This window comes from Molossus molossus, unplaced genomic scaffold (genome assembly GCF_014108415.1).
Source record: "Molossus molossus isolate mMolMol1 unplaced genomic scaffold, mMolMol1.p scaffold_m16_p_21, whole genome shotgun sequence".
In the NCBI taxonomy this organism is placed as follows: Eukaryota; Metazoa; Chordata; class Mammalia; order Chiroptera; family Molossidae; genus Molossus; species Molossus molossus.
Genome location: NW_023425357.1, coordinates 6,149,119 through 6,168,442, shown reverse-complemented (window position 1 = coordinate 6,168,442; position 19,324 = coordinate 6,149,119). Strand labels below are relative to the sequence as shown.

General features: G+C 58.4%; 1 protein-coding gene across 1 annotated transcript in view; it reads right to left on the bottom strand.

Moving 5' to 3' along the window:
- LRRC4B (leucine rich repeat containing 4B) overlaps positions 1–19,324 on the bottom strand; it is a 33,752-nt gene that overhangs the window by 4,546 nt on the left and 9,882 nt on the right. The window contains exon 2 of the mRNA XM_036274002.1: positions 12,958–13,289. Coding sequence (XP_036129895.1) covers positions 12,958–13,254 — 297 coding nt within the window. The 5' untranslated portion in view covers positions 13,255–13,289. The remainder of the gene's footprint in view (positions 1–12,957; positions 13,290–19,324) is intronic.

The following is a 19,324-nucleotide window of genomic DNA, read 5'->3' as shown; positions in this document are numbered from 1 at the left end:
TTTTTTCCTTTATTCATCTCAGAGAGAAAGGAAGGGATGGGGAGAGAGAGATAGAAACATTGATGAGAGAGAACATCGATTGGCCACCTCCTGCATGCCTCCCACTGGGCCCACAACCTGGGCACGTGCCCTGACTGGGAATTGAACTGGTGACCTCTTGGTGCATGGGTCAGCGTTCAACCACTGAGCCACACTGGCTGGGCTGTCTTTATTTTTAGATAGAGTGGAAGGGAGGGAGGGTGGGAGAGAGAGAAACTTCGATGTGTGTCTCTCATATCGATTGCTTGCCTCCTGCACAGCCCCAACTGTGGCTGTGGATTGAACCCATAACCCTTTGGTTCAGTTGGAGGGCTAATACTCTAACTGCTGAGCCAAACTGGTCAGGGTAAAATATTCCCACATTTGGTAAGGGGTATAATTAGATTTATTGGGGTGCTATAAAAAAGCACATCTGGCCTCAAGGGTTTCATATGATCAATTATGAATTACCTCATTTAATTGGGAGGACACGGAGGCACAGAGAGGTGCAGTGACTTGCCCAAGGTCACACAGGAGGGCGTGGCCGACCTGGGATTGGACTGAGGCTGCCTGGCTCCAGAGTCCTGGCTTTTAACCCCTGAACGCAGCTGCCACCTCTCAGCGTTGAGGCTGGGGTAGGCCTGGGAGGCAGTGTCACCAGATTCTCCTCACTGCTCCGCACGCTGGGTACACTGAGGCTCAGAAGCCCATGCAGCCACTAGACTGCATCTCTGAAGCCCAGCCAGTGCCTCGAGGGACGAGGGACGCCGCAATCTGTTAAGGGGGACATGGAGAGTGCCCAGGGGCAGACTGTGTGGGTGCGACTTCATAAAACTTAAAAAGGAGGCTGAAGAAGTCGGTGTCCACACAGGCGCCCCAGGAAAAGACTGCAAGGAGGTAGCCTGAGCTCTTCTTGGAGTGAAATCCAGCTGGTGGGAATCGGGCAGTTTTCATTCTTTATTTTTTTCTTCAACGAACAAGAGTTACTTTTATAATTAGTAGAAAAATACTTTTTTTTTATCCTCACCCGAGGACATTTTTTTTCCCATTTTTTGTTCAGATAGAGTGGAAGAGAGAGAGAGAGAGAAACATCCATGTGAAAGGGACACATCGAGTGGCTGCCACCTGCACGACCCAACCAGGGCCGGGGACAGACTGCAACCGAGGTACGCGCCCTTAGTGGGAACCGAACCCGGGTCTCTCTGGACCACAAGCCGACGCTCTAACTGCTGAGCCAAACTGGCCAGGATGAAAAACACTTTCTTAAAAGTTTAAAAAACAAGACTGCCCCTGAGAGGCACCCAGCACGAGGGACGATAGTATTCCTGGTATAATGATCACACTCATAAAACAGGAACAGGAATGATTTACGCCAGTGCAATCCAACAGAAATATAGCGCGAACGACTTAACTTAAAATTTCCTAAAAGCCACAGTGAAAGAAAACCCAAGCCCTGGCCAGGCGGCTAAGTTGGTTGGAGTGACTTCTCTTACACTGAAAGGCTTCGAGTTTGATCTCTAGTCAGGGCGTGGACGGGAGGCAGCTGATCAATGTTTCTCACACCAAGGTCTCCCGAGGCCTGTTTGTATGTCTCTCTCTCTCCTTTCCTCTCTCAAATCAATAAACATATTCTTGGGTGAGGATTAAAAAAAAAAGAAAGAAAACTCCAAACAGGTGAAATCAATTTTAACCATGTATTTAGCCCACTAGATCCCAACGATTATGATTTCAACATGTGATCGAGGTGAAAACTGATGAAGGAGATGGATGTTCAACACTCTTCTCACACTCAGACTTCCAAGTCCCACGTGTCTTCTGGTCTACGCGATTGGGTGTGCGAGGCTGTGCAACTACCAGGGGCTTCCTGGGCTCTGCGATGCCCCACAGCCTGGCATCTACCTGCCTCTCCCTTCCTCTCCATATGACGTCCTCACTTGCAGCCTCACCCCAGCTACCTGTCAGCCAATCTTAATTCCTGGAACTCTCGCTCCAGGTCCTCCACTTTCACATGTGCTGTTCCCTTTGATCAGAATGCCCTTCCTTTAACATCCACCTGGACAACTTCTGCAGACCCCCTTGGGCCCCCCTCTTCATCCACTGCATATTTATGTATAGATAAAGCAATTCTGAGGGAGCAACCGGGAGGCCTTATCTGTGGAAGGGCATCACAGTTCAGAGAGGTCAATTCATTGCCCTCAGTTTCACAGCTCTGGAGCAACAGTACCTGAACTTAAAGTCTGATTCTCCTGAGTCTGTTTTGTGTTATTTTACTATTATTTTTTTTCAAATCCTGACCTGAGGAAATACTTATTGATTTTTAGAGAGAGAGGAAGAGGGAGAAAGAGAGAAAGAAACATCCATGTAAGAGAGAAACATCGATCATTTGTCTCCCGTATACGCCCTGACCGGGGATCAAACCCACAGCCTAGGTATGTGCCTGACTGGGAATAAACCTGCAACCTTTTGGTGTACGGGATGATGCTCCAAACAATTGAGCCACCCAGCCAAGGCTCTCCTGAATCTAAACGCGAGGTCCCCACCCTGCCTGCCCACTGTGAACGGAGAGCACTGGGCTCTGCGGGTCCCAGTGTGTTTTCCGAGCCGCATGGCCACTTGTAGCTTGAATGTTACCCTATGTCAGTTTGCTCATTTGACAGATCGTCTTTGGGCGCCTGCTGTGTGTCAAGCACCACGCTGGCCACTGGGGACCGAGCTGTGGACAAGACAGCTACACCCTCTTCCCGGAGCCTGACCTCAAGTGGGGAAGAGAGACACAACATCATAATTACACACACGGTCGTATAAGTGCAATGGTGTAACGTGTCTGCCCCGTGGCAGGGGCGGGGTGTGCCTGCGACCCCACCACAGCACAGAGCAGGGGATCAAATGCTCTCCGAAGCCAGGGGCCGGTCACCCTTGTGGCCATTGACACAGAGGGGGATGGACAAGGCGGGGACTGGTTCTTGGAGCAGGCAGCGTGGTATCTTTGGCCTGAGGTGGTTGACATCCTGCCCTGTGGCAGAGGAGCGAGGCCTGGGGTCCTGCCTGGGACAGCGGCCTGGCCTGACGCTGGAGTCCCCAGGTCCCCTCACCCCTTCTCTCACGTTACTGAGCCCATTCCCACGTGTGCCGGCGCTGGGCCAAGTGTCAAGGACACAGATACCAGCCTGGGAAGGGACTGTGGCCCCATCGGCGACCACCTCCCCACCCCTAATGGAGGCTTCTCCCCCCTTTCATCCTGCAGCTCCGGTTGTGGTGAGGAGATGTCACTGACGTTGAGAAAACCCCACTGTGTTCTGTTGGGGTTTTTAAGGGAATAAACTGTCAAGAAATCCTTGATTAAAAATTTAACTGTGGTGGGAAAATGATTAAGTGCATTGTTCTTCTTCACACGACTAAGATAAATTGGTTTTCCATATTTTGAATGCAATGAACCGACAGCAGAATTTCAGTAAGCTTACATTTGGAGTTGTATTTTTTTGCGTTCAGTTTTGTACATTCACAATGTTAAGAAACAGTGTTATTTTTCCAACTGCTTTTATGATGACTGCTCATATTTCCTCCTCCCCCGGGATAAAGGACATGTGCCAACCCCCCTCCAATGGGCACATCCCTGACCACAACGACCTGGCAGGAGCCTGGCCGTACCTTGCTCATTGAGCCACTCAGGCCTAGACTTGGCCTCCCTCCTGGGGCCTCGGCCACCTCTGTAGTGTGGGGACAGGGGTCCTACATGAGAGGAAGCACAGACCCAGGCAACACCCAGCCCAGCGCCCCTCAGAACGCAGTGTCTCCTCCTTTAGTGAAGTCCGTTGGTAGGTGTCTTCACCCTGCACCTCTCTCCCGACAGCAAACCCTAAACTTGTCGGTGCTAGGTGGTTTCAGGCCAGGCCAGCACCGACCACCAGCTACGTGTTCCCTCCCACTGCCCCTCCCAGGAAGGCGTCCCTGCCCTGGCCCCTCCTGCCTGTTTGGCTCAGCTCTCACCTCCAGCTCGGTGCACTGCTCTCCAGGTGACCCTGGAACAACAGGGTGTGAGCTGTGCGGGTCCACTGGAATGCCTTTTCCCCGTTAGCACCTGTACTGGTTTCCGTCTGTGGTTGGGAGTCCACAGGTGCAGAGGGCGGGCTCTGTATTAATAATTCTACACCTGAGCATCCGCAGATTTGGGTGTCTGAGGGGGGTCCTGGAATCAACCCCTTTGGATACTGAGGCTCAAGTAAGTTTGGGGGGACTCAAAAGTTCTCTGCGCGCCCTGGCCGGTTTGGCTCAGCGGTTAGAGCATCGGCCTGCGGTCCGGAGAGACCCGGGTTCGGTTCCCGCTAAGGGCATGTACCCTGGTTGCAGTTTGTCCCCGGCCCTGGTTGGTTGTGCGGGTGGTGACCACTTGATGTGTCCCTTTCACATCGATGTTTCTCTCTCTCTCTGTTCCTCTCTCTCCCTCCCACTCTATCTGAACAAAGAATGGAAAAATGTCCTCGAGTGAGGATGATTAAAAAAAAAAAAAAAAAAAAAAAAAAAAAAAAAAAGTTCTCTGCGCATTTTTGACCTGGGGGTGGGGGTGGGGGTTGGTGCCCTTACCCCTGAGTTCTTCAAGGGTCAGCTGTCCTGTGTGCCTTTTTTTTTTTTTTTTATCCTCACCCGAGGATATTTTTCCATTTTTTTGTACAAATAGAGTGGGAGGGAGAGAGAGGAAGGGAGAGAGAGAGAGAAACATCGATGTGAAAGGGACACATAGAGTGGCCACCACCCGCACGACCAACCAGGGCCGGGGACAAACTGCAACCGAAGTTCGTGCCCTTAGCAGGAACCGAACCCGGGTCTCTCCGGACCGCAGGCCGACGCTCTAACCGCTGAGCCAAACCGGCCAGGGCTGTCCTGTGTGCCTTTTGCCTGTCTCTCCACCCAGTGTTTCCGGGGCAGGGATGTGAACCTGTCCTGCTGACTGTACTTAGCACAGAGCCTGGCACACAGTAGGTGCTCAAGAAACCAATCAGGGATGGGAACTGGGTGCTACAGTGGCACTGGGTGGGGGGCGGGAGGCTGGGGGAGCGGGCAGGGACTCATGCTCTCAGCGGGGTTCCCGCTCAGAGCTTGTTTCCAGGTGGACGTGGGACCCACTTCACCCTGGCGGTGTCTGTAAGCATCAAGGAAGAGTGCCTATGGTGGGGCTGGTGCGGACGGATTGTGGGCTGGGGCTGCGTCTGCGTCCAGCAGAGGGCGCCCCTGAGTGCAGTGTGGCTGGGCCGGGGACAGCCACCTTGGGCAGGGTCGTCATTGCAAAGGGAACAGGGGCCATTTTAAAGCGCAGGGATGATGTGGTGGCTCTAGCTGGGGGCGGGAGACAGACGCAGGCCAGGAGACCGGGAGGAAGATGGGGTGAGCCATGAGCCATGGCCCAGAGGGCTGCGGATTAGGAAGCATCAGAAGTGCATTAGGAAATCAAGTTCAGCCCTGGCTGGGTGGTGGCCTTGGCTGGAACGCCATCCCTGCACCGAAGGGTGGCGGGTTGGATTCCCAGGCATGGCACAGACCCAGGTTGCAGGTTCGGTCCCCGGTCAGGGCGCGTATGGGAGGCAAGAAATCGATCTCCCATCTCTCTCTCTCTCCCTTCTCGCTCTAAAAATTAATAAAAACGTATCTTAGGGTGAGGATAAAAACTACTCAAGGTCTGCAGCCAGGCTGCAGGGCTAAGTCCCAATCCCACTCACTAACAGTGGCCTCCTGCACAACAGTCTCTCTCCCCTGTGCCTCAGTTTCCTCATTTGTAAAATGGGGATAAGAATAGGGCCACTCGCGGGGGGTCAGGAGGTCAAAGTTCACCGACCATGGAACTAGGACTTGGAGTGATGCTCGGGGCAGGCGACACCCTCAGAGAGGGGACGGAATTAGTGGAGGAGACATTGCCTCTCGGGGCCTCTGTCCGCTCAAGTGAAAAGTGGGGGTGACTGTCCCTCCCAGGCCGTCCTGAGGTTCAGAAACCACATGGATCTCCAGGCAGATTTCTCTGGTTCGGTAACTTAACCGTTCAGCTCTATGCTGAGTGCTGGGCCAGCGGCGACCGAGGTCAATGTCCACAAAGTCGGGGGACGTGGACTCCAGTGGGGCTTGACTGGACTAGGGGCTCAGACAGAGAAGGTGCCTCTGAGGTTGAGGTTTCTCTGAGCGGAGAAAGACGACAGTGACCGCGTTGAAAGCGGTCTGGCTGTCAACACCGGCGCTCAGCAGCGATCCCCGGCCTCAGTCCCCAGGGCCACGAAGCGCGCCTGGCTCCCGGTGTGTCACTGCACGCCTGTCCAGGAACAGAGACACCGACTCTCCCAGTGATGGAGGGAGGCTCAGTGACACAACCGAGGCCCAGATGGGCTTGATAATATGCCGGAGGAAAGTGTGAGCCAGACCTCAACTGTCCCCCACCATCGTCAGCGCGGCGAATGTTTTTGGGTGGTCCCTGTTGCTGTTCTTTACGTTGTGCAAACAAATCAGAAGACATCCTGCTCACACCTTGACCACTCAGTATCACATTCGAAGCATTTTCTTGTGCCACTCGCTATTCTTCCAACCCGGTCCTCAGTAGCTGCATCACCTTCGCGGGAGAATGCTCAGTGACTCGCTGAGCCCCTGGCTGCAGCCACATGGAGATGGGCCGTCCTCCAGCCTCACCCCCCAGCACCCCTGAGTGTCTCCTTCAGGTGGGCTGATCGTCTCTTAGGACAGAAGCGCACTCCTTACCAAGAGCCATCGCACGCACTGTGCACATGACCTCACTGGGGACCCCAGGGCCCCAGGGCAACCCGCTACAAGCCTCAGAGGACCGGTAACTTGTTAAGTGCATGTCCTCTGAGCCACAGCCCCCTGATGCACAGTCCAAGACCTTGTCACGCATGCCCCAAAGGGGTCCCCAGGGAGGATTTGTGGTGGGGGCAGCTGGAAGCCTCCCGGGGGTGGGTCCTGCCTGGGCTGGGGCACAGGGCACATGAGGGGGCGCCCGTCAAGGGGAATTCTGCAGCCGTTAAAGCAACAGAGTAGACAGCGGCGCGCGCAGGCGCACACCGCCTCGGGGATGCTCTCCACAGCCCAGGCGGAGTGAAAACAGACAAAGAGAGCCATCTATAACACAGCTTCATTTACATGAATTAAAAATACATGCACACAAAGCAACAATAAGCATTTTCCAGAACACACACAAGCAGAGAGACCCACAATAAACACATTAGGGTGGCTGGCTGGGGGGAGGCGGGGACCAGGGCGGGAGGAGGAGCCGCAGTGAAGGAGGAAGACGGAGCCAGGGGCGAGGAGGAGCAGAGCCCAGTGGGTGGGGGGCTTACCCAGGCCCCACCAGGGCATGGAGGGGTGCCCGGCTAAGGATGCTTCCTGAGCCAGCGCCCCAGCCCCACCCCACTTCTCCAGGGGGCTTGGAGGAAGGTGACCTGTGGCCACGAGGCAGAGGGCAGGCACCTCCCCAGGCCTCCAGGCTTTAGAAGGCCTCTCCCTGGCCCCTTCCAACATCAAACAGAATGAGGGGCCTCACAGAAGACTGCTGATTTTTTTTCTTTATTATTATCTTGCCGGTGAAGGCATTCACACAACCACCTCCAAACCTGCTGTCCCTGTCATGTCACAGAAGGGCATTTTAACTCTCCCCAGAAGCCGACACCATCGTCCAGACAGGCCCCTCGGTGACCTCGGAGTCCCTCCCAGCGAGGCCCTCGGTCTTCACGGCTTCACGGGCCCGGGGAGGGGGCCAGTCCCTCGGGAGCTCACAAGCTGGCCTTCCAGTCCCCCACCAATGTCTGCTGACCACCCACTGTGCGCCAGGCTCTGCTCTAGGTGCTGAGGAGACAGCAGGGAGGGTGCCAAGTCCCTGCCCTGGTGGAGGTGACAGCCGTGCAGGAGCCCAAGGGCCGGCCAGTGGCCACGGACAGAGGAGGAGCTCAGGTCTCCAGAACGCAGACCTGGGGGCGTGTGTCTGTGTGTGTGTGTGTGTGTGTGTGTCTCAGGAGGTCACAGCTGGGCGTGTGTGTGTGTGTATATGTGTCTCAGGAGGTCACAGCCGGGCGTGTGTGTGTGTATATGTGTCTCGGGAGGTCACAGCCAGGCGCGCGTGTGTGTGTGTGTGTGTATATGTGTCTCGGGAGGTCACAGCCGGGTGTGTATGTGTGTGTGTGTGTGTGTGTCTCGGGAGGTCACAGCCGGGCGTGTGTGTGTGTGTATATGTGTCTCGGGAGGTCACAGCCGGGCGTGTGTGTGTGTGTGTATATGTGTCTCGGGAGGTCACAGCCGGGCGTGTGTGTGTGTATATGTGTCTCGGGAGGTCACAGCCGGGCGTGTGTGTGTGTGTGTGTGTGTGTGTCTCGGGAGGTCACAGCTGGGCGTGTGTGTGTGTGTATATGTGTCTCGGGAGGTCACAGCTGGGCGTGTGTGTGTGTGTGTGTGTGTGTATATGTGTCTCAAGAGGTCACAGCTGGGCGTGTGTGTGTGTGTGTGTATATGTGTCTCGAGAGGTCACAGCCGGGCGTGTGTGTGTGTGTATATGTGTCTCAGGAGGTCACAGCTGGGCGTGTGTGTGTGTGTGTGTATATGTGTCTCGAGAGGTCACAGCCGGGCGTGTGTGTGTGTGTATGTGTCTCGGGAGGTCACAGCTGGGCGTGTGTGTGTATATGTGTCTCGGGAGGTCACAGCCGGGCGTGTGTGTGTGTGTGTGTATATGTGTCTCGGGAGGTCACAGCTGGGTGTGTGTGTGTGTGTATGTGTCTCGGGAGGTCACAGCCGGGCGTGTGTGTGTGTGTGTGTCTCAGGAGGTCACAGCCGGGCGTGTGTGTGTGTGTGTATATGTGTCTCGGGAGGTCACAGCCGGGCGTGTGTGTGTGTGTGTATATGTGTCTCGGGAGGTCACAGCCGGGCGTGTGTGTGTGTGTGTGTGTATGTGTCTCGGGAGGTCACAGCCGGGCGTGTGTGTGTGTGTGTGTGTGTGTATGTGTCTCGGGAGGTCACAGCCGGGCGTGTGTGTGTGTGTGTATATGTGTCTCGGGAGGTCACAGCCCGGCGTGTGTGTGTGTGTGTATGTGTCTCGGGAGGTCACAGCCACCGTGACACACAGGACTGAGGGGCAGTGTCCTCTGATCTTCCCTCCGACCGCCCAATTCCACCACTACCACTAGGAATGCATCCCAAGGGCGGGGTCCAGGACCTCAGGAAGTCAGCACGGGGATGTTCCCTGCGCTGTTTTCATCCGTGAAACTGGGCATAAGGCACACAGGGCGCCCCCGCGCGAGTCCGTCGCCGTCACCCAAATCGCCCTGGTAGCCGAGGGTTAGTGTCAGGTAGAAAGATGCTCATCGTTAAGCTCCTAGGTGTCAAAAACCAGTTGCAAACCAGCACGAAATGGTGCGATTTCATTGTTCTTCTTCGAGAAGGAAGAAGAGCCAGAAGTGGGGCCCCCAACCCGAGCCTCCTGCGCCCGCGGCCTCGGTCCGCTGCGCCGCGTCCCTGTGTTTCCCCGTCGGCGCGGTTTCCAGTTTCCAAACTACTTTGCATTCATTCTGCAGCCAGTGATTTAAAATACATTTCCAGGAGCACAGAGGAGATTTAACACAAAATGTAAGCGGCAGTTATTTCTATGGAGCTGGTGGGGCTGGGGGTGATTTTTAATCGGTTTTATTTGGATCATTAAAAAGTTGTTGTTTTTTAAAAGGGCCTCTGATTGCTCCCTTTAAAAAAATAACACTCCCACCACCTGAGAGGTGCCCATCAAGGCGGCCAACTCGGCTGCTCTCTCTTTTGTTGAATCCTCACCTGAGGATATTTTTCCATTGATTTTTAGATAGAGTGTACGGAGGGAGGGTGGGAGAGAGAAAAACATCGATGCGAGAGACATCCATTGATTGCTTGCCTTCTGCACGACCCTGGGGATGGAACCTGCAACCCCCATATGTGCCCTTGACCAGAATCGAACCCATGACCCTTTAGTCCACAGACTGGCACTCTAACTGCTGAGCCAAACCAGCTAGGGCTTCGTTGATTTTTAGAGAGAGGCCTAAGGAAATGTTTTCAATGATTTTTTGAGGGAGGAAGGGAGAGGGAGAGATTTGCCCTGACCCGGGTTCGAACCTGCAGCCTTTCAGTGTACCAGACAACGCTCCATCCCACTGAGCCACACCGGCCAGGGCCAGCACCCAGGCTTGTGGACGGGATACCCTCTGCCCTCAGGGAGCATGCAGTGTGGAGGATCGGTGGTCCCAGAGGTGGGGTGCAGGAACCCCAGGATGATAGTGTTGGAACGTGGACTCTAACAGAGCCTGTTTCTGCTGTGCCTTTGCATGTCCACAGTGCATGGGCGCAGGAGACTGAGCACGGCTTACACGAGAACTCATGGGCCACGTGTCTATTCTGACAGGGATGTGGATGGCCTGGAGAAGGGGTGACAGACCCGTGAGCAAACAGGTCCCACGAAGGGGCCAGCTCATACTTAAAACCTCAGGTCCTCCTCTCTCCCCCACATCCTCTCTGCAGGAAAACCTTGTCATTTCCACCTGCAAGACAGACCCAGAGTCTGTCCTGGTCACCACCTCACCCCACCAGCCTGTCTCAGCCTCTGCAGCTCTCCTGAACTCCACATCCGCCCGCCGGCTGTCCCCCGTCCCCGCGACCTGTGCCCAGCGCCTCAGATACACCCAGCTCAGAGCCCCTGTGCTCTGCCCACAGCCGCCCCTGCTCCTGTCTCACTCAGGGAACAGTTCAGCTCCTCACTGTGGCCGCCAGGCCCATCCGGATCTGCCCCCGCGGTCCCCTCGCTGCTCACCGCGCAGCCCCTGCCTGGCATGCCCGTCCCCAGGTGTCCGCAGGCTCCCCAGTGACCTCCTCTAAACATGCTCAATGTCACCTTCTCCACCAGGTCACCCTGACCTCCCTGTCTTCAGCGCGGCACCCACCACCCCTCCCCCATTTCCTTGCCCACACCCTTTGGCACACTCTGACGCCGCCTGTGTCTCGGACAGGGGCTCAGATGGGCAGGGCTGGTTGCTGGTGTTGGTCACCGATGTGTCCTAAATGCCCAGGACACTGCCTCCCACACAGAAGAAAACCAGGAGACGTTTCACAGATGCGTTTAGGGCAAGGGCTGGGTGGCTGGTGCAGGCTGGGGACCCAGAGAGGAAGGCGGTGAAGGGGCTCGCCTGGGGGACTCGGGGACAATGACACACGTGCAGGCAGAGGGACGGCCTGAGCAAGTAACTTCTGGGCGCCCGGAGAGTGACCGGCCAGGCTGGAGAGGCTGGCGGCCGGGTCCAGCTGGGGGTCGGCGAGGGCAGTCAAGAGCCTGGACTTCACTCCTTGGGGGTGTAGGGCAGAGAGCAGCGGGGGGCTCGTGTCAGGAGCGGGGCGCAGGGTGCTGTGTGTTCCCCGTGAGCTACCAGTGTCCTCGGCGGGCCTGTGGAGAGCAGGCCTGGCGCCCGGCCCTCAGCAGGTGCTTGTGGGACTGAATCATTTGTCCATGGAGCCCCCCAAAGAGAACGGCACGGCCTTGGGCTGCGGCCGGAGCGGACGCAGCAGCTCCTCACGGCCATGTCCTGACGCCCTAGCTCCAGGGCCAGGTCCCCGTCTCTAAGGCAGGGTCCCCGCCTGAGCGCCACCCCCAGGGCTCGTGCACTGCAGGGATGGCTGTGTGGGTCTCGGTCACCACCCGGAACAGGCAGCAGCTGCTGGCCGTCACGTGAACAAATGGAGGATGGACGGAGGATGGGCCAGTCCATGGTGACAAGGAGGTGGAGTGTCACCCCTGAAGGGACTGCACTGGAGGGACTGAGGTGGACTGAGAGGAGGTGACTGGGGAGGTGGTACCTGGAGCCAGAGGACACAGTCCCACAGGCGCTATGTTCCTGGACCCCAACCCTGGCTTCCTGGTCCTGGGCCTACGGCCACCCAGGAAGGGACAGCCTTCTGGCCTGTGGCAGCCTCTTGGCACTGCCCCTGAATAGCCCTGGTCCCAGGCTCTCCAGGACAGTCAGATGGGGCCGCAGAGCCCTCCCGCTCCCTAGGGACAGGGACAGGGACAGGCTGGGAAGGGTGTCGGAGGGGAGGGGCAGCCCAGCCGCCCTCTTCCTCCTGTGGGACAGAAGAGGCCTGCACGGGGACAGGGGACTGACCGGCGCCTTTGCAACTGGGTCTCAACCAGGGATGAGCCACCCCACGGCATATCTGGCAACATCTGGAGACATTTCAGGAACCAGGGGCAGCTGTTACGGCTCCTAGTGGCCAGGGATGCTGCCTGATGCCCTACCGTGCCCAGGACGGCCCCCCAACCGCCCCAAACATCAACAGCGCGGAGGAGAGACCCAGCTTTCAACGGTCACAGCTTCGACCCAAAGCCTCACTCAGGACCCTTCGGAGTCACAGTCATACTTCATCAGGTGGCACCTGCCCCGTCCGCGCACCAGCCGCGCGCGCGCACAGGGCTCAGAGCCCAGTTCTCACACCAGGCCCCGTGCAGGCAGCAGACGAGGGCTCCCTGGGCGCCAGGCCCATTCGAAACCCTGCATAGGAAGGCAGCCCATCAGCCCTCACACCACCCCCTCGGGCGGGGGTGCTTACCCCCTTCTGCAGATGAAAAAATGGAGGGGCAGACGCATGCCATCGTGGGCCAAAGGCCACCCAGCTGGTGGGCTGGGCACACAGCACAGAGGCCCCACGGACGTGGATGGATGACTCTCAGCGCCACCTGTGACTCCAGGGCCAAGCCTGGGGGGGACTTGCCAGCTGTGGGCGGCCGGCAGGGGTTCTGCCCTGGGCCCAACCCGCTGTCAGGGGGACAGCGAGCCTTGTGCCCGAGGAAGCCCGGATAGCCTTGGCGTCTCCTAAGTGCCCAGGGGCTGCCGTGAAGAGCCCGGTGGGGGAGGAGGGACTGGCCAGCACCGGTGCCCGCCCGCCGCGGCCGGGGCTCACCTGGATGCCGTTCTCCTGCAGGTTCAGATAGCGTGTGTTGACAGGGATGCTGGCCGGGACCTCAGCCAGCTCTCTCCGTGTGCAGATCACCCGGCTGGCCTGGTTGCTGCAGGAGCAGGCCGCAGGGCACGAGGTGGCGGGCGGGGAGCCCCCTCCGGCAGCCGACGTCAAGGCCACGCCGCCCCCGCCGGCCCCCAGGGGTGGGGAGAAGAGCCAGAGGAAGAGCAGGGCCCCGTGGGGCCAGGACATCCTACCGGGCGGCAGTGGGGGGCACGGGGAGCCGTGGGCACGCGCCATCCTCAATGTTCATGCTCCGCGTGGGCGCCGGGGGGCTGTCCAAGAGAGAAGGAGAGGCTCCGTGAGGGACAGGGCCCATCTGCCCCCAACACCCAGCTGTTGCCACCGCCATCACCTCCTTGCCCTCATCTCCTCTCATCCTCTCCCTGCTGGGACGACTGTGTGCCCATTTCACAGAGGGGAAAACTGAGGCCGGGGGCGAGGAAGTGCTTGCCCAAGGTCGCTTGGCCAGTCAGTGAAGCCAGCCAGATTCACAACTTAATTCTTTTTTTTTTTATCCTCACCCGAGGACACTTTTCCATTTTTTGTTCAGATAGAGCGGGAGGGAGAGAGAGGAAGAGAGAGAGAGAGAGAAACATCGACGTGAAAGGGACACATCGAGTGGCTGCCACCCGCACGACCGACCAGGGCCGGGGACAAACTGCAACCGAGGTACGTGCCCGTAGCGGGAACCGAACCCGGGTCTCTCTGGACCGCAGGCCGACGCTCTAACCGCTGAGCCAAACCGGCCAGGGCCACAACTGAATTCTTTGTGTGACTTCCAGAAGGCGGATAAATCGGCAGAGATGGGGAGAGAGATGAGACACCCGTGGCAGAAAGGGTGACGAGCCGGGCAGGAAGGCTGGGGGAGGTCCGCGTCTCATCACGGCCCCCACGCGGGCCCCCTGGCCGCCCGCCGGAGCCTCTGAGAGCGGGGTCCTGCCCCCTGTCCCTTCCCCTCGCTTCTCCCTCCTGCAGTGCTGGCAGCCCCCGCGCCGCACACCCTCCATCACACTGGCCCGGCTACAGCTGCAGGGATTCGAGCTAGACTCGCGGGGAAGCTGGAAGGAACCTGAGGTGCCAGGCAGGGCACCTGTGGAGGGGAAGGGTGTGGCTGGTGAGGCCGGGAGGCAGGGGGTGGGCAGGAGGAGGCCGGAGGCCGCGCTGGAGGAAGAGGGGACCCAGGCTGCCCGGGAGCGGCAGGTGCTCAAAGCCAGCACTGCACCCCGAAACCGGTGCTGGGGGCCCCAGGACCCTGTGTCTGAGTTCTGGGGGCGCGAGGGCAGGTCTTCCCACCCCCGTTTCCATAGGACAAGAGGAGAAGAGGAAGATGAGCTGACAATATCAATAATACTAACAACAATATTAAAAACTGCTCGGGAATTCTGAGTGAGCCTTTTCCACACACAGACTCGACATGCCCCGGAAGCCTCCTGGGACCATCGGAGGAAGCAGTTAGGGGCCCAGTTTACAGATGAGGACGCGGAGGCACTGGGAGACAGCAGCTGTCCGGAGCACGGAGCCCCAGGGCAGAGGGGATGCGCCCGTCCCGCTGGCCCCCAGCCCCCTCGCACACACCAGCAAGCCCTGGTCCACGGCCGACCGGAGACCCCCCGCCGAGCTGGCTGCACACGCACACCAGCAGTGACAGGGGCACGCCCTCACACGGACTCAGGCCCACAGACAGGCCCCGCGCACATGCGCGCACATGCACTCTCCTTCTGCAGTTTCTCAGATCATTTCAACTCAGATAAAAATGCGTGTGCGTAGGTCTGTGTGCCCCAGCGTGTGCGAGAGCGAGAGGGAGCCGGGGACCGAGGTGGAGAGACAGAGGGAGACAGAGACAGACGGAGGGACAGAGACAGAGGGAGTCAGAGACAGACAGAGGCACAGAGACAGAGGGAGACAGAGACAGAGGGAGTCAGAGACAGACAGAGGGACAAAGAGGGAGACAGAGACAGAGGGAGACAGAGACAGACGGAGGGACAGAGACAGAGGGAGACAGAGACAGAGGGACAAAGACAGAGGAGACAGACAGAGGGACAGAGACAGGGAGACAGACACAGACAGAGGGACAGAGACAGGGAGACAGACACAGACAGAGGGACAGACACAGGCAGACAGACACAGACAGAGGGACAGGGACAGGCAGACAGACACAGACAGAGGGACAGGGACAGGGACAGGCAGACAGGAAGGAGAGGGGTTTGATTCTGTCTGCACTCAGCCTTCTGCCTGGGGCTGGGGGCTGTGTGGCCTCCCTCTGCCGTGAAGGTGGCGGGGTCTTGCTCCCCGAGTGTGACAGGGCAGCCAGTACTCTGTCCTTGTCCGGAGCCCAGGGCTCAGCTCCCACCTCCTGAGACTGGCAATGACCCAGCCTACACCCTCTAAGCCAACGGACTAGTGCAGCCCAATGGGGCCAGGATTTGAGGCCGGGGGGCCCATGGGCCAGGATGCCCCTGGGGCCAGGGGAGCCCGCAGCACCCCAGGTGCAGGCCTGCCTCCATGTCTCTACCTCCTCATCGGTCCCCATTTCTCCGCTGCCAGCCCTCAAACCCCCATCACTGCTTCTGCATTGCCTGGGCCTCCCCGCTTCCCTCCTGCACCCTCGCGATCTCCGATCTCCGTCCTTGTCCCCTCCCACAGAGCAGACACTCACCCTGGTGGCTCGGCTTCTGCTGGGCCTCTCCCTGCACCCCAGGCCCCCCCTCCACATGCCTCCAGCCGCCGGGGCTCTGCCTCCCCAGTTCTCGGGGGTTGTGTGGAGGTTGTGCTGGGGGGGGGCGCAGGGGCTTCTTGGGTCTCCCCGCGCCCCCCCCTCTTGCTTGTCGCCCTTCCCACCCCAGGGGGGCGCTGTCATAGGCCACTGCAGCGGTGTCTTCCTCCCCTCCCTGCTGGCCTCTTCTGGTCCCTGCCCCCACCTGCACCTCCACTCTCCCCCCAACTGACGGCCTCTCTCCTCTCCACTCTCGACCCCCGTCCCCTTCTCTCTCCCAGCTCCTCTGCCTCTGGCCCCCGTGCCCTCTTGGGCCCTCAGCCCTCTGTCAGGCTGCCCCTCACTGTCCCCCAACTCCTGGGACCACCGGGCCCCCTCTCTCCTTCTCCTCCATCTCCTCCTCACTTTCGCTCTGTCCCCATCACCCTCTCATCGTCCAGAAGCCTGTCTCAGTCAGATTCTCTGTCCACCTGTCCGTCTGTCTTGGTCTCTCTCGGCCAGGCTCCGTCTGTCTCTCTCTCTCTCTTTCTCCGCGATTACAATTTCTAGTCACACGGCAGTGCAGAGCCAAGCTGTGCCTCAGCTCCCTCCCTCTCCCCCTCCCTCCGTCTTTTTCTCCTTCTGAACGGGGCGGGCTCCTCTCCTCCCTCCTCCTCGCCCCCCCTTCCCTGCGCCCAGAGGCCTCCCCCTCCCCCGCTAATCAAAGGCTCCGTTATCTAATTAACCCGTTGGTTCTGGACAGCGCGAGGTCGGAAGCAGGAGGAGGATGCTGATGGCTGGGCTGCCCAGGGAGGGGTCTGTGCTGTGCCAAGCACCGGCCGCATAACCAGGCTGACCCCACCCTCCCACCACGGGCCACAACCAGCCCTCCCGTACCTACTCCCCAGCCCTGGGCAGACGGCCTCCAGGCTCCACCCACAGGTGCTCCCACAGGACCCCACCCTCCCAAAGCCCCCCACCACATCCTACAGCCATTTACTCCAGCCCACCCTGATACACCAGCAAACTGGGGCCACATCGGACCCCCAGGCCTGCACGAGGGCCAGCCCCTTTCATGCCACAGAGAGCCCTGGGCCTCAGCCAAATCCTGAGATCTGCCTTCTGAGATATTTCTGCAAAATGGGCAGTGAGGCTGCTTTTGTTCATTTGACTCATTCACTCATCCATCCCCCATCCCCATCCATCCTCCATCCCCCATCCATCCTCCATCCCCCATCCATCCCCAATCCATCCTCCATCCCCCATTCATCCTTCATCCTCCATCCATCCACCCATCCATCCATCCTCCATCCTCCATTCATCCCCCATCCATCCACCCATCCATTCTCCATTCACCCATCCATCTGTCTGTCTGTCCATCTATGCATGCATGCATCCGTCCATCTGTCTGTCCGTTTATCCATCCATTCATCCTCCACCCACCCACCCACCCATCCATCTTCCATCCATTGATCCATCCATCCTCCACCCATCCATCCGTCTGTCCATCTGTGAATGCATCCATCCATCCATCCATCCATCAATCCACCTATTCATCTGTCTGCCCATCTGTCCATCTATCCACCTGTCTGTCCATCCATACTTCCATCCATTATCTTCTGAGTTCCCAGTATGTGCAGACACTGGTATAGGTGCTGACAAGTGCTACCACCACACTCAAAACCCAGGGCAGCTACAGGCCACAAATGACAGGGAGCGAGAGGAGCGACCTTGCTCAGCGCCAGGGTGTGGGTTGAAGGCTGGATCTGCCATGCACTTGCTGTGTGGCCTCAGGCCAGTGCCTTCATCTTTCTGAGCTGCAGAACAATGCTGTGAAACAAGGCTAATAAGAGTATCGGCCGGGTAGGGCCTCTGGGGGGCTGACTAGCTAAATACTCAGGAGATGGCTCTAACTTAGGAGACATGGGGACTCACCATCGCCCTGGCCCGCCACCATCTCCCCTCAGTGATCAGAGGAGCCTCCTTACTGGTGTCCCCACTTCTACCCTTGCTTCCTCCCAGTCTGTTCCCACCAGCCAGAGGGTCCGGTCAACCTCCAGGTCTGTCTCATGAGGTGTCAGGGCAGAGACATCCCCAGTTTCCAAGGCCCTCCCCCCAGGCTAGGCTGCTTCTCCGACTTCAACTCCTACCTACTCCCCTGCTCACTCCAAGACCCGGCCTATTCCTGTTTCCAGAACAGGCTGTGCACACACCTGCCTCAGGGCCTTTGCACTTCCTCTTCCTGCTACCTGGACCTCATGTCCCTATTTGATCCCTGTCTTCTCTCTGGTCTTTGCTGAGATGTCACCTTTTCAGTGAGGTCATCCTGACCACCTCACATCATGTAGCCCCCTCCCACCCCTCTCCAGAACCTTCTCTGCTTTATTTTTCTGTATAACTCTTTTTCGGGAATGAACGGAAAAGGTATCATTGCTGTTAGTTCATATTTCTCCCGTTACGCCGCATCCCTCACAGTCACAGGGAGGCATGCCCACTCCATGTGCCTGCTCTGCACACCCAGCCTGGGACGCACTCCAGCAGCTACACACCTCAGATGTCACCCGATTCCAAGGTCCCCTCCCATCCCAGGAGGCCTGCCCAGTGGAGGCGGCACATCCATACGCCACAGACACTGCTGCCTCCGGCTCAGCACCGTGCCCAGACCATGGTGCCACCTGGCTGGCTCAGTCTCAGGTCCTGTACCCTGGGTCTTAATCGCAGGTGCCCAGTACACACTAAATGCCAGGCCCTGAGGGAAGCTGCACCTCCCACACCACGTGAGTGAGCTACACCCCTCTGACACCCATAACAGGAGTGCTGGCTCACCCTCCTCTTCTGAGCCTGTTCCCGAAGCCAGGTACCCCGTACGTGTCTGTGTAACACCTTGAATTACCACCACCAACAACAGTAACGTCCGCACACCTGGACTGGCCAGGCCCCTTTGGCAGTTCCCCCATGTGCCCTCTGAGAGGAGACTGCTATCGTCCCATTTCACAGACAGGGAAGCTGAGGCACAGAGGCAAGGCCACACACACAGCTAGGAGGCACCACCCCCGTCAGACTCACCAGAGGGGCTTCAGAGACACCTAAGCTTATCATGACAGCCACAAGAAGCCCCACTAAGGTGCCCTGCCCTCACCCCCACTTCACAGGGTGTGACAGTCTCACCCTGCCCCGCCCCCTGCTGGCAGAGGCTCTGTGACCTGCCTTCTGGGACCCTTCCACTGGCCACGGCCCCTAGTAGTGATAGGAAGCATTTCCCACACACCTGTCATGTGCTTAGTGACATACCAAGTGTGGCCCATGCCTCGGGCCACTGGCTTCTCCCCATGGCCCTAGGAGAAGGGGACTGTTCTTGTGTCCATTTTGCAGATGGCAAAGCAGATCCGGAGGGCTGAAGGCACTGGCCGAGGGTCACACAGCCTGCCTGAGACAGCTGGGATTGGACCCCAAGGCCCAGAACTTGGCCAGGTCACCACAGTGCCTCTAACCGATGCCCCGAGAGAGGCCTCAACATCAGCACACCTGTTCTCCACCCACACCTGGTGCAAGACCGACACAGGAGGCCCCAAAGAGAGAAGAGATGCAAAACGCAGAAAGTGGCAGATGGGGGGG